At 39.6% G+C, this 13,160-nt stretch overlaps 1 protein-coding gene across 4 annotated transcripts in view; it reads right to left on the bottom strand.

The window, feature by feature from the left end:
• ATP13A4 (ATPase 13A4) overlaps positions 1–13,160 on the bottom strand; it is a 125,788-nt gene that overhangs the window by 64,163 nt on the left and 48,465 nt on the right. For all 4 annotated transcript variants that reach the window (XM_045502577.1, XM_045502575.1, XM_045502576.1 and 1 more), the window contains 5 exons: positions 9,842–9,912; positions 9,670–9,750; positions 7,636–7,705; positions 5,773–5,907; positions 1,274–1,343 (listed from right to left, as the gene is read on the bottom strand). In XM_045502577.1, coding sequence (XP_045358533.1) covers positions 1,274–1,343; positions 5,773–5,907; positions 7,636–7,705; positions 9,670–9,750; positions 9,842–9,912 — 427 coding nt within the window. The remainder of the gene's footprint in view (positions 1–1,273; positions 1,344–5,772; positions 5,908–7,635; positions 7,706–9,669; positions 9,751–9,841; positions 9,913–13,160) is intronic.

Raw genomic sequence — 13,160 nt, 5'->3', positions numbered from 1 at the left:
AAATTTTAACTTCACCAAACAAAATATATATGTAGAAAATAAGCACTTGAAAAAGTGGTCAGTGCCATGAGTCATTGAGGAAATGCAAATTAAAATTACAATGAGATATTATTACACACCTGTTAAAAATGGCTGAAATTAAAAAGACTGAGCATACCAAGTGCAGATAAGAGTATAGGGCAACTGCAGTTCTCATACACTGCTGTTAAGAATGTAAAATCGTACAAACTCTTTCTAAAACAATTTTGCAGTTTCTTAAAAAGTTAAACACTTACCTGCCATATGACCTAGCCATTTCGCACTTTTGTATTTTCTTCTTCTTCTTCTTCTTCTTCTTCTTCTTCTTCTTTTTTTAAATGTTTATTTATTTTGAGAGAGAGACAGAGAGCAAGCAGGAGAGGGGCAGACAGAGAGGGAGACACAGAATCCAAAGCAGGATCCAGGCTCCGAGCGGTCAGCACAGAGCCTGACGCGGGGCTCGAACTCACAAACCGCGAGATCATGACCTGAGCCAAAGTCGGTCACTTAACGGACTGAACCACCCAGACGCCCCACAGTTATGTGTTTTCCCATAAGAAATGAAAGTGGATGTCCATGCAAAAAGTTGTACACAAATTTTCACAGAGGCATTATTTATAATAGCCCAATACTAGAAACAACCCAAATTTCCATCAGTAGGTGAATGGGTGTACAAACTAGTCTATCCATACACTGGGACTCTACTCAGAAATAGAAAGGAATAAAGTATTGATATACTTAATAAAATAGATGCATTGTAAAATAATTGTGAACTTTGATTCCAGTAAAATTAACCCAAAATATCTTATAAAAGACAAAAAATGCCCACTGTACAATGCCATTTATATAAAATTCTAAACATGCAAGGCAGTTGCTTGAGGATGCGGATGGGTAGGGAGAGGTTACAGACAGAAGGAACTTTTGGGGGCAATGGATAGTCATTATCTTTATTGTGGTAATAGTTTCATAGATAGTTACAAGGATGTACATAAGTCAAAATCTATCAAATTGTATACTTTAAATATGTTCAGCTTATTGTATGTCAATTTTACCTCAGTAAAGTTCTTTTTAAGGTGAAAACATCTCAAGTCCCTCATTCCTTTAAGTAAGTGCACCAGAAACACACACACACACACACACACACACACACACACACACACGAAGAGGAAAGTAGTAGCAACAACCAGGAATACAAGTTTAAATCCCGTTTTGATTCCTTATGAACAACACACAGATCTAAAATAATGAGACTTACCTCTTCTCCCACATACGGAGACTGTAATGCTATTATGTGACTCAACTAGGTGGTGGAGCTTTACAGATTGCTGAAAAAGAAGAAAGGAAAATGGGAAAAAAGGCTTTTCTACTTGAGGAGAAGTCCCAGGTATTAATTCAGTAAAGTGCTAGTCTCTTTAAAGATAGAGCACTGACTTGTTCCCAACTGAAAGCATTGGCTAAAAATGAAAGACCAAGCAGCCTATTAGTTACCTGAAAAGTCATCCAACTTGCTGTGCTGTTCACCAGCAATAAGAAGTATGTGTTCTTTGATAGAAAGAAATTTCCCAGCATGCTCTGTTCACTCAAAGTAGTTTTTGATGACCATAAATTTGTATTTAGTTCTTTCAGCAGAGAACATCAAGAACTTGAGTCATTCAAGATAAATGTTCATACCTAAATAGCTTTGAGAACTAAGCAATATCTCAGTTTTGAGTTATTCCACATCAGAGTTCTTAATCTGTAACTTTATAAGGAGTTTTAGTGGTGCCTACTATTCCTCATAGTATCCATTGTTTTAATAGATGAAATACACAGGACGTTGAGAGTGAATCAATAAGAGGATAAAAAAGAAAAATACAATAAAATTACATTTGATTTCACATTTTTAAAGAAAGTGTGTAAAAGAGGGGTTCCTGGGTGGCTCAGCAGGTTAAGTGGCCGACTTCAGCTCAGGTCATGATCTCAAAGATCGTGGGTTCAACACCCGCGTCGGGCTCTGTGCTGACAGCTCAAAGCCTGGAGCCTGCTTCGGATTCTGTCTCCCTTTCTCTCTGCCCCCCACACCCCACTCATGCTCTGTCTCTGTCTCTGTCTCTGTCTCTGTTTCTCTCTCTCAAAAATGAATAAACATTTTTAAAAAAGAAAGAAACTGTTGTGTAAAAGAACTATCTGGTTCTAGGGGTTAAAACTCCTAATCATCTAGTGTATTCATTTTTTTTTCTTCTGATTTTGCCATTTATGACACCCCCTAAACCTTCTAGCATAAATCATTTATAAATCTGATTAATATGTCCTAAGAACAATTAATAGAGTAACACATAGTGAAAGACAGTGTTCTGCTATTAATGTATCCTTTTATTCATTTTTTCATTCACTCAGCATTTATTACACAAACTCTATGTGTCAGGGACTATGCTAAGAGGTGGGGATAGAATGTTCAAAAAAAAAAAAAAAAGAAAAAGAAAAAGAAAAAAAAAGATATAGTTCTTACTGGCAAGGAATTTACAAACCACTGGGAGAAATATATTTAATCAAATGGTCACAAACGTAAATGTATCATTATAATCAATAATTTAAAAAAAAAGGTATGCTTTTGGAGCATATACAGCCCATAGAAGCAATAACAGAAAACTTCCCTAAATAAGTGACTTTGAATCAAATCGGTTGTTGAATCTATGAGTCTCAAACTCAAAAGAAATGTTTGGGCTGGAAATATATACATATTTGAAAGTCATTTTAGAACTCATTGGTATATACAGCTATCAGAACAGTGAAGAATCTCTCAATATACACACATGAAAAGGCCATGAAGACATACTATTATGAATAATAATAAAAGCAAGGAAGGAGATTACATAATGATGCTACCTTTTACTTAAGAAAGAAGGAAAAACAAGGTTCATATATTTGCATTTGCTTGACTTGCCTAAAAATTTCTTCTGAAGAAAACACAAGAAATAAATGTGGTTGCACAAGTGTAGGGGAAGAGAAAGATAGAACATACATTGTATATGGGGTAGAGTATACATTGTATAGTTTGCACATTGTTTTGCTTTTGAGATACTGCCTCCCCCACAAAAGGCCACTAGAGGAGGATGAACTATAAAAAAGATTGAAAAAGAGCAACTAGAGAGGATGGAGAGTGTGTTGTCTCTGAAGTCTAAGGGAAAGAGCGCTTCAAAAAGAAGCAACGGAGCAGTTAACTATCAAATGCAACTGAGAAGTTTAATAGAAGCTGCAGCATGAAGAAAAAAAAAGTGTCCTCGGTAGGAGGGGGACCATGAAATCAACAAACAAAAGACCAACAGTCCAATAAAAATTAATGAAGGACACGAATACAGTTCACAGTGAAAGAAATGCAAATAGCTTAGGACATGAGCAAGTACTCAACTTGTAATAGAAAACATGCTGTTGAAGTTATGCAATTCTATTGTCACTTATATTGGCAAAGATAAGGGAAACCAACCCTCCTCTACTGTTGGGAGGAGTGTAAATTAGTATTACTTGTTTAAGATGCCTTTTGAGGATACCTATGAAAACAATATACCTAGTTTATAATTAAGTAATTTCAGGTATAAAAATTTTATGTCTCGGGACGCCTGGGTGGCTCAGTCGGTTAAGCGACCGACTTTGGCTCAGGTCATGATCTCACACTCCGTGAGTTCGAGCCCCGCGTCGGGCTCTGTGCTGACAGCTCAGATCCTGGAGCCTGTTTCAGATTCTGTGTCTCCCTCTCTCTCTGACCCTCCCCCGTTCATGCTCTGTCTCTCTCTGTCTCAAAAATAAATAAACATTAAAAAAAAATTTAAAAAAAAATTTTGTCTCTATATGTCAATATATATAAGCACACATATGTATACTTGTTATATCCATATGCATGTGTAATATAAATACATATAATTTATATATATTTATAAACACACTATATGTGGATGTGTAAAAAGATACATGTGCAAGAATTGCGATTGTTTTAACAGCAAAAGACTAGAAATAATCTAACTATCCATCAACATCAGACTGGTTTGAAAAATTATGGTGCCTCTAGAGAAAACATATTTGGGCAGACATGAAAGATATTTAAGATATATTAGGTGAAAAATGGGAGTGAGCGCACAACAGTGCACACAGTGTTTCCATTTGTGTGAAACAAATTAGTGCCTATGTGTTTAATGCTGCTCAAGGTCATAGAACTTTTGGTCTCAGTGAATGTCTTTGGAAAGGGAACCTGGATACTGGGAGATCCAAACTGGGAGGGATATTTACTTTTTATTTAAACCGTTGTGTTCTATTTGAACTTTTTAAAAATCATGTGCGTATATTACTCTTTCTATTAAGAAAAAAATAACTAGTTTAAAAAAAGGAAGTTTTTAATTTTTATTTTAGAAAGTTTATGTATTTATTTTGAGAGATAGTGAGAGAGCGCGCACGTGAGCAGGGGAAGGGCCGAGAGAGAGGGAGAGAGAGAATCCCAAGCAGGCTCCAGGACCAGCTCAGAGCCCAACACCGGGCTCAATCCCATGAACCGTGAGATCATGAACTGAGCCGAAATCAAGAGTCAGTTGCCCAACTGACTGAGTCACCCCAGGCACCCCTAAAAAAGGAATTTAAAAAAAAAATTTTATAACCACCTATGGCCTTAAGATTATAGTGGTGATCTTAACAAGAGTTCTCTAATGGAGTCACAAGACAGGAAATCAGGTCAGTATAGTGAGAAGAGACCAGGAGATCAATAGGTGACAAAAGCATGCATAAAGAAGTTTTGCTGTAAAAGGGAGAAGAGAGGTAGAGTGGTAGCTACAGGTGGAAGCGGGGTCAAAAGAAATGGTTGCTTCCTTACTTGAGCACATTTAAATGCTAACAGAAAGGCCCTCCGGGGAGGGAGTGAGGAGGTCACTGAAGGAACACAGAAGCACCCTGAGCAGGTCAGAGAGGATGCTTTGGCAAGCACAGGCAGGGGCCCTTTCTCCTCCATAAGAGAGCAGGGCGGGTGGGAGGCAGAAACAGAGTCCTTTGACAGTTGGAGAGCGGGGAGTTGAGCAAATTTCTGTCTTCTGACTTCTATCTTCCTTGTGGAACAAGTGGTGAGATTATCTGCTGAATAGGAGAAATGGACTATGAGATGAACAGGAGATCTCTCTCATGGAGAAATATTTGGTGTGAATTCTTAATTTTGAGAATGGGACAGTGCATTGACCAGGGACCTACAGAAAGCTTGCCCAGATAAGGATGGAATTCATGGATTTAGAGTGTCATCAACCAATCTGTTCTACAGGACTTTTTCCCAATGGCACCTAGATCCCCTGGCGTGGGCATAAAGAAAGCCTAGTGTCGGACTCAGGCTTTGACAAAGTTGGTCAGTACTTACTGACCAACTAGAAAAGGCAAAGAGTCATTATGAAACAGACCCTTCCACCTTGCACCCTCTCCCATCATCTTCAAGATTCGACAGTATTCTCTGTACATATTTTTTCACTTATGCACAATTCATAGATATTTGTAAATTCCTCTGGCTGATCAGCCTGAATAAACTAAAGAGAGGAGGAAAAATAACTTGGAAGGTTAGGAATCAGGATGTAATAGAAGGAAAAGGACTAATGTTATTGAGTATCAATATTTGTGCTAGATATTTACAAACTTGGTCTCATTTATTGTGGAGTGGGCAATGGCTATTTCCTGATTCTTCTTTCTAACAGTATTTCAATAAAGGTCCTACTGTTCCCTTTCTGTGGCCACAAGATTGGTGGGGGAAAAACTCACCTCTCTGAGATCATATACCGTCAACGCTATGGACATGATGGACATGATTATGATGGCAAAAGCATATTCCTTATAGTCTTCACTAAACCACAAACAGACACTGAAGAGTTGAAATATGTAAAATGGATTTAAAACCTGTTGGCAGACACAAAAACAGGAAGGCAATGGGGATATTTAGTCTTCGCACTGAGCTATTCATTGACTTGTTTGCTTTCAAAAGCATCTCTGTGACACCAATCACCCCATACAATATTCTCATTCTTATTGTATTTATTCAGCAATTGTCATGTGCCAGACACTGTGCTTAGCAACTTTACCTGAATTTTCTCATTTAATTTCCATAATTACCTTATTACCCAGAAGCTATTACTTATTTCCATTGCAAAGATGGAGAAGCTGAGCCTCAGATCTCGAGATCTGAGACATGAGATTCTTGAGAAACTTGCTGAAGGTCACACAGCTGCAACAAATCACAGAGTAGACCTTGAACCCGGGGAACTGACCCTGGAGCACTTACTTTTAATCACTGCTGCACCTTATCATTCACAAAGTAGTGTCTCGTGGGTCCTCATGATGACCATCACAAGGGTGTGGGGTGTGGATACTATGAGGTTTAGTTCACATGTACAGGCCTTCAGAAGGGTGAAGTTTTAGTTCAGGTTTACGGAGTTAAAATGCTCTCGAGTCTGTTGTTCTTCCCTAGGACACACCATCTGCCATCTTCTAAGCCATCAAAGTACTTTAGATTTATGGATAAGTTGAAGACTACATTTGCTCATAAGTAGAGAGCCAAGCTGAAACTGGGAAACTGTCCTTGAACATCTAGGACACTGTGGAAGAAGGGAGAGGCTAACTCCACAGTTGTTAGCCTGCTTTGGTTTAAGACATTTTGTACCCTTATTCAAATGCTCTCCAGTTGATTTCCATCTGTCTAAGATGGGAACAGTAATCTTTGCCTCTGGTTGGGGAAGGAGCACACAGAAACATTTCCTATCAGTTTCTTTTGCTTCCTTTCTTACTAGAAATATTCAGAAAATACCTTGGGTTTAGTAAGTTTTTTCAAAAACAAGTAGGAGTAGAAGTAAAGTTCAGAAAAAGACCCAGGGTACAGCTGTATGGTTATAGTTTCATAATAATCACTGCAAAATGAAAAATAAGCTCAATGGTAGACTCAAAGAGGAAAAATTCAACTTAATAAATGATGGTCAAGTCCTTTTTTTCCCTCCCACACAAACATTGAGATCTAGAGAACTAATAAGGCTAATGCTGAGGAAATTATGTTGCCCATAAGAAATGTCTTGAGTTTTTAAATTTTTAATTATTATTTTAGTTTCACAAAGTTGGGAAAGGCTAAGAAACATTGGATTAAAAAGGAAAGAAAGAAAGAGAAGAGGTTCACCCAGTTATTAAAGGATAAGTAGACACATGAGTGTTGTTATACTGTGCCAAGCAACATGTGCAAAAGATGGTCTCCAAGGAAAACAGTAGAAAAGAGATATGAAGAATCTATCCTGTGTACTGTTTTAAAATATCACAAATTGGGGCGCCTGGGTGGCGCAGTCGGTTAAGTGTCCGACTTCAGCCAGGTCACGATCTCACGGTCTGTGAGTTCGAGCCCCGCGTCGGGCTCTGGGCTGATGGCTCAGAGCCTGGAGCCTGTTTCCGATTCTGTGTCTCCCTCTCTCTCTGCCCCTCCCCCGTTCATGCTCTGTCTCTCTCTGTCCCAAAAATAAATAAATGTTGAAAAAAAAAATTTAAAATATCACAAATTACAGTTACTTATTAACAAGTAGCATTCTTGATTGTTTGACTAGAATAAACTCCTTTATCCTCTATTTAGCGCCAAGAGTAAGTCCTGCTTACCTCTTTGATGAGTAGTTTCCAAATTGGTGTGATTTCAACATCGATAGTATTAGGTCCACATATTAACCTCCTATAGGGAGAGATCCTAGATCAGTCAGTTACAACTAATAAAAATGAAGCTCATTTTTCACTCATTCGAAAAAAGGCCTATTCACTTTCTCCCAGTCAAGGTAAGCCTCCCTTGTTACATAATATCTCCATCCTTCTCAAAATAACTGAGTTGGGGGGGGGGGTTCCCAAGGACAAAAACAATAAACATGATCATATTGCATCTACTAAATTAGATTCTTCTTGAGGGGCGCCTGGGTGGCGCAGTCGGTTAAGCGTCCGACTTCAGCCAGGTCACGATCTCGCCATCCGTGAGTTCGAGCCCCGCGTCGGGCTCTGGGCTGATGGCTCAGAGCCTGTAGCCTGTTTCCGATTCTGTGTCTCCCTCTCTCTCTGCCCCTCCCCCGTTCATGCTCTGTCTCTCTCTGTCCCAAAAATAAATAAACGTTGAAAAAAAAAATTTAAATTAGATTCTTCCTGAGATCTAAATATTTCCCTGATGGCAATTTGGGTATTTAATATTAGTGGTTGCCTCATTCAAGTAAGTTTCCAGATTGGCACTCTCTCAACTCTGTCCCCAACTGTGGCTCTGTGGATGTGGGATGGAGAGATCATTGCAAGAAAATAGTTTTACTAGTAAGAAGTACTGGACCTACCTTCCTACTCCTGTTTAGTTCTGGGAAGCTGCAGAATTTATTTTAATGTTAGCAAAAAGATGTTGGGATCTCAAAGACAGCTCTATACTCAAAGTTATACACCCTTTAACTGAAAACCTAGAGGTATATTTCTTAGATTATGCAGAGCAAGGACCCTTTATGAGTTATTTTGCTGTTGGGAACACTGACCACGCTCTCTGTGCCTCCTATGTAGATATTCAGATCAAGTAGCTTGGCCAAATGTATTAGAGCAGTGTCTCCTGAGATTTAGCGTTCATACACATGACTTCCTGATCTTGGTAATGTGAAGATTCTGATTCAAAGGGATGATGTGTGGTCTAAGATTCTGCATTTCTAACAAGCTTCTAGGTGATGCGGATGCTGAAAGGCTCTGGGTCCCTTCAAAGTGCTGGAAAATGGGGGTGCCGGGGAATATGAGTATCACAGAAACTTAGGACCAGCAAGGTCTTTCCAAAGTCCTCCTCCCCTTTTTAACAACTAGGGAACAAAAGCCCGGAGATGAGAAGTTCCTTGCTCAAAACCACACAGTGAATTACTGATAGACTTGACATTCAACACTGCGCTCTTCCTCAGCCTGGTTCCTCTGCCCTGGAACTGCTTTGGAATCATGGAGCTGCAGTTCTTGCACAACAGTTTCTGCTGCTCTGCAATTATTTTTTTTTTTAATTTTTTTTAACGTTTATTTATTTTTGAGACAGAGAGAGACAGCATGAACAGGGGAGGGGCAGAGAGAGAGGGAGACACAGAATCTGAAACAGGCTGCAGGCTCTGAGCGGTCAACACAGAGCCCGACGCGGGGCTCGAACTCACGGACCGTGAGATCATGACCTGAGCCGAAGTCGGACGCTTAACCGACTGAGCCACCCAGGCGCCCCTGCTCTGCAATTATTATTCAACTATGTGATCTTGGCATAAAATATATTTCCTGATTACAACCAAAACTGGTTCAACCCCATTATTATAACCTTGAGAAGTTCTGTGTAGAGTAGAAAGAGGACTAAACCTGTGAGACTCAGCTCTTCTATCACCTCCCATCCACGTGACCTTTGCTCAGGCCATGAAACCTCTGTGAGCCTCAGATTTCTCATGTATTATGTTGGAATTATGAGGATGTTCATTCTACTTCCCCCACAACGCTGATCCGATGAAGCAAGAGAAGGTATGTGCATGCATTGAATTTAATAATACTGAATAGAGCATTACAAAGTTTTCTGATATTGACCAGCTAAGATAATGATTTGCTAGGCTCTCTATTTGGCTGATGGCAACCATCCTCTTGAGCTGATGTAGAAAACAGTAGGCACGGTACCTAATCTCTTGTTCTTCTCTTGTTAGACCTGATCCAAATTTCAGATGTATCTTGGCAGAACTGAGCCAGTCTTCCAAAGAACTGAAATAATAATAATGAGAAAGACCTATTTACAAATAATATTTTTGAGATAAGTTTCTCTGTTTCAGATGAAATTACTGAAATGACTTACCCAATTTTCTGGAACTGTCCTTCTAAGTTGTTCCAAACATATCTTATTTTCTGCACTTTTATACACCTCACCTGCAAAAGAAAAGTACTAAGAAAGTCTCTCGTGTAGGGATCAGTAAATACATAGCAGTTTGGTGGCTAAAGAACTGCCTGCAGAAGAAGCAAAATAGAGCTCTAATACACTTATTTAAGATTATCCTTTCCTAACTTACTGCAACTTTCCCTGCTACACAAGTGGCATTCTTTCTTAGGAGTTTTCATTCAGTCGAAGTGTATCATGCATGGGCTTACTATGCAGATGAGTATATATGATAAAACTCTGTCTCTGTGTTCCACTAGGTTATTGATAACCTAACAAAGGAAGAAAATCTGTTACAAAAGTGAAAACTATACCATACAGTCCAATATACATATATATATATATATATATATATATATATATGTCAAAGAAATAAAAATATGATCAAGTAAGATGTATGGTATTGAAATGTCGTAGAAATGTTGAGCGGGCAGATGGCTGAAGGCATCATGGAAGTGATGGCATCCAAGCTGCAGCCTTGAAGGGCTGAAAGACTTCTGCCCAGATAAGAAGGGAAGAGGGCATGTCAAAGAGATTCTGCACAAGTCGGTTGTGAGGAGGGGCAAATGAGTGGGTCTACTTGACTGCAGACTGGAGAATGAGGCTGGAAAGATAAATAAAGATCAGAGTGTACAGTCTTAAATGCTAGGGTGAAGTATCTAGGACTTTGTCTTGTGCGCAATGCACTTTCAGAGAAAACTATAGAAGAGACTGTGAAACAAAATTAGGCTGGCAGCAGGTTCTAGAAGAGAGTGAGGAGGTTTTTGCAAGAAAATGTTCTCCAGGACGTGAGCGTCCGATGTCAGCAGTGAAAAGGAAAGGTAGGGTTAACGCTTATGGCCATTATGCCTTCTTGTTTCTGATTTCTTTAAGCAACTGTATATGTGAATCTGAATTTCCATTAACTGGCGACCTAACTGAGCACAAAGAGATATAATGCCATGTTGTTATGGGGCAATAGGTATAACCTCCTTTTGCCCATTGGAATTAACTGGAAGCTTTAAAATACTAATGCCAGGGTCTCACCCTCAAGAGATTCTGATTTCACTTGTCTGGGGTGCAACCTGGGCATAAATATGTTTAAATTTCCTCAGATAGTTCTAATGTGCAGACAAAGTTGAGAAACAGTGTCTTCCTTTTATAGCTACTCTGAGAATTGTGTTCTTGAGAAATTCAAGTAAATTTCTCTGCACCATAGTTTCCCCATGAATAAACTGAGGCAATTGAGCAGATTATCTCTAATTTCCACTGCACGCTTCTGGGTTTGTTCTATACCGCTGAATAGTACAGTCAGTATAATCGTTAGATAAATTCTAGAAGTGAGAAGAGTATACAGCTGAAACCTAAAAAGTGTTCAATACATGTTTTTTGGTAAAGAAGTGAATGCTTTTACAACCACATGAACATCTAGAAATAGAGGTGAAATCCCATAGCTCCAAGACGTGGAGTACACCAAATCAATCTGAATCCTACTCGATAAATATATGTGCATGCACACACACACACACATTCATAGTTATCCAGTGAGAGCATTAAATGCTGTATATTTTATTTTACAGAATCGATTTGTTTCAATGAGATCGGTTGCAAAGTAACTTTAAAAAAATAAATCCTATTTTCCAATTGATTTTCAGTATAAAATTGGAGCGCACTGCCACTGGGAGTAATTCTTCCTTCACAAGCTGCAAGTTGGAAAGAGGAAAGAGTGTCTGAAGGAGATCGGTTGCCATGGTCCACCTTGCAACCTCACGTTTCCTGTCTCACACCTGCCTGTCTTGTTCAGTCCGTGCAATTCTGCAGAGCTGGACTGTAATCACAGCTTGTTGGGTACGTGGGCTTTTCACACATCATCTTTAGTCTTTTTCATCAATCTCTGGTAGACAGATATTATTCTCACCGTCACTTCATCCCTGAAGTTCACTTTAAGTCTTTTGCCCAAGATCGCACCTATCAAGTAGGTCCTTGAGAAGTCCTATCAAGTAGGGATTGAATTTGAACTCAAACCCAACTGGCTCCAGAGTCCAGTCTCTCAAAGGATTTGATATTCAAGCTAGTCTCAGAAGAAGGTATGAAAAATCCCATAGCTGCCAGGATTCAAGTTGAATTAAGTGAGGGCTGCCTCCTTTGTTCCTTCTGTGGGTTCACAAATCTGGGTTAGAACATTTTTAAAGGACAAACTGTGGGAGGATATGAGGCCCCTGCTCAATTAGAGAACCTAAATCCAGAGGATGTGAAGGCACAGACTGAGATTGAGAAGCTTATAAACATAACAAACACAAAACATCAGCAGATGAAGGCAGTAATAATGAGGAATAAAGAGGTTCCTACTAAGTTTTACCTCAGGTCAGAAAATAGAAGATTCCATTATCTCCTGTTAATTTCTTCTGTTTAAAAAAAAATTGTGTATTTATTTATTTCGAGAGAGAGCGAGAGAGCACGAGTGAGGAAGGGAAAGAGAGAGGGGGAGAGAGAGAATCGAAAACAGGCTTTGTGCTGTGGGTACAGAGCTGGATGCGGACTCCAACTCGGGAACTGTGAGATAATGACCTCAGCTGAAACCAAGAGTCAAAGGCTTAACCAACTGAGCCACCCAGGTGCTCCTCCTGATAATTTATTGAGGCCATCCCTCACACAGTGAGAAGAATGACCCCATCAGAGACCTTTTGAATTATCTTTAAAATTCTCCTAGCAGGAATCATCTGTGCCTGGACTTTCTCTGCTTCCCTCCTCACCTTCACAGGCTCTGGACACCAGGTAAGAGAATATTAAGCACACTGTTTGCATGGGGTGGAGTTTATTTGCCCACTTCCTAGAACTTCAGAGCAGGAAACTGAAATTAAGACATCAGGAGTGTGCGGTAGGGTGATTTTCAGCTTTCTACTTGGAACCAGGAAGCCTGCCCCTTCCCAGGCTTCCTGTTCCTCATTTCTTGTTGGAACACCTTGTGTGAGCGTCCTGTTTAACAGGTTAAGCACCGGGTCTTACTTTTGCACACAATCCCAGGATAATAGTTAAGTCTCCTCTTAGCTGGCTTTTATAAACCTGACCGAGCAGATCTCCAAACTCTCCCTGAATAGTTTGAATGGTTATCATGTTGGTATTGTTGCCCTTACAGCTCTCGCCGTCAGTATCGTCATGGCTGAAGCCTGTGGCTTCTCCGCTGTTTTCATTAGAGTTTCAGTCCTTTATGAAAGTAGCACATCACAGTCCACAAATCACCCTAATGTCCATCTTCTCATCT

The sequence above is a fragment of the Leopardus geoffroyi genome, chromosome C2 (assembly GCF_018350155.1).
Source record: "Leopardus geoffroyi isolate Oge1 chromosome C2, O.geoffroyi_Oge1_pat1.0, whole genome shotgun sequence".
In the NCBI taxonomy this organism is placed as follows: domain Eukaryota; kingdom Metazoa; phylum Chordata; class Mammalia; order Carnivora; family Felidae; genus Leopardus; species Leopardus geoffroyi.
This window is presented reverse-complemented; position numbering and strand designations above follow the sequence as displayed.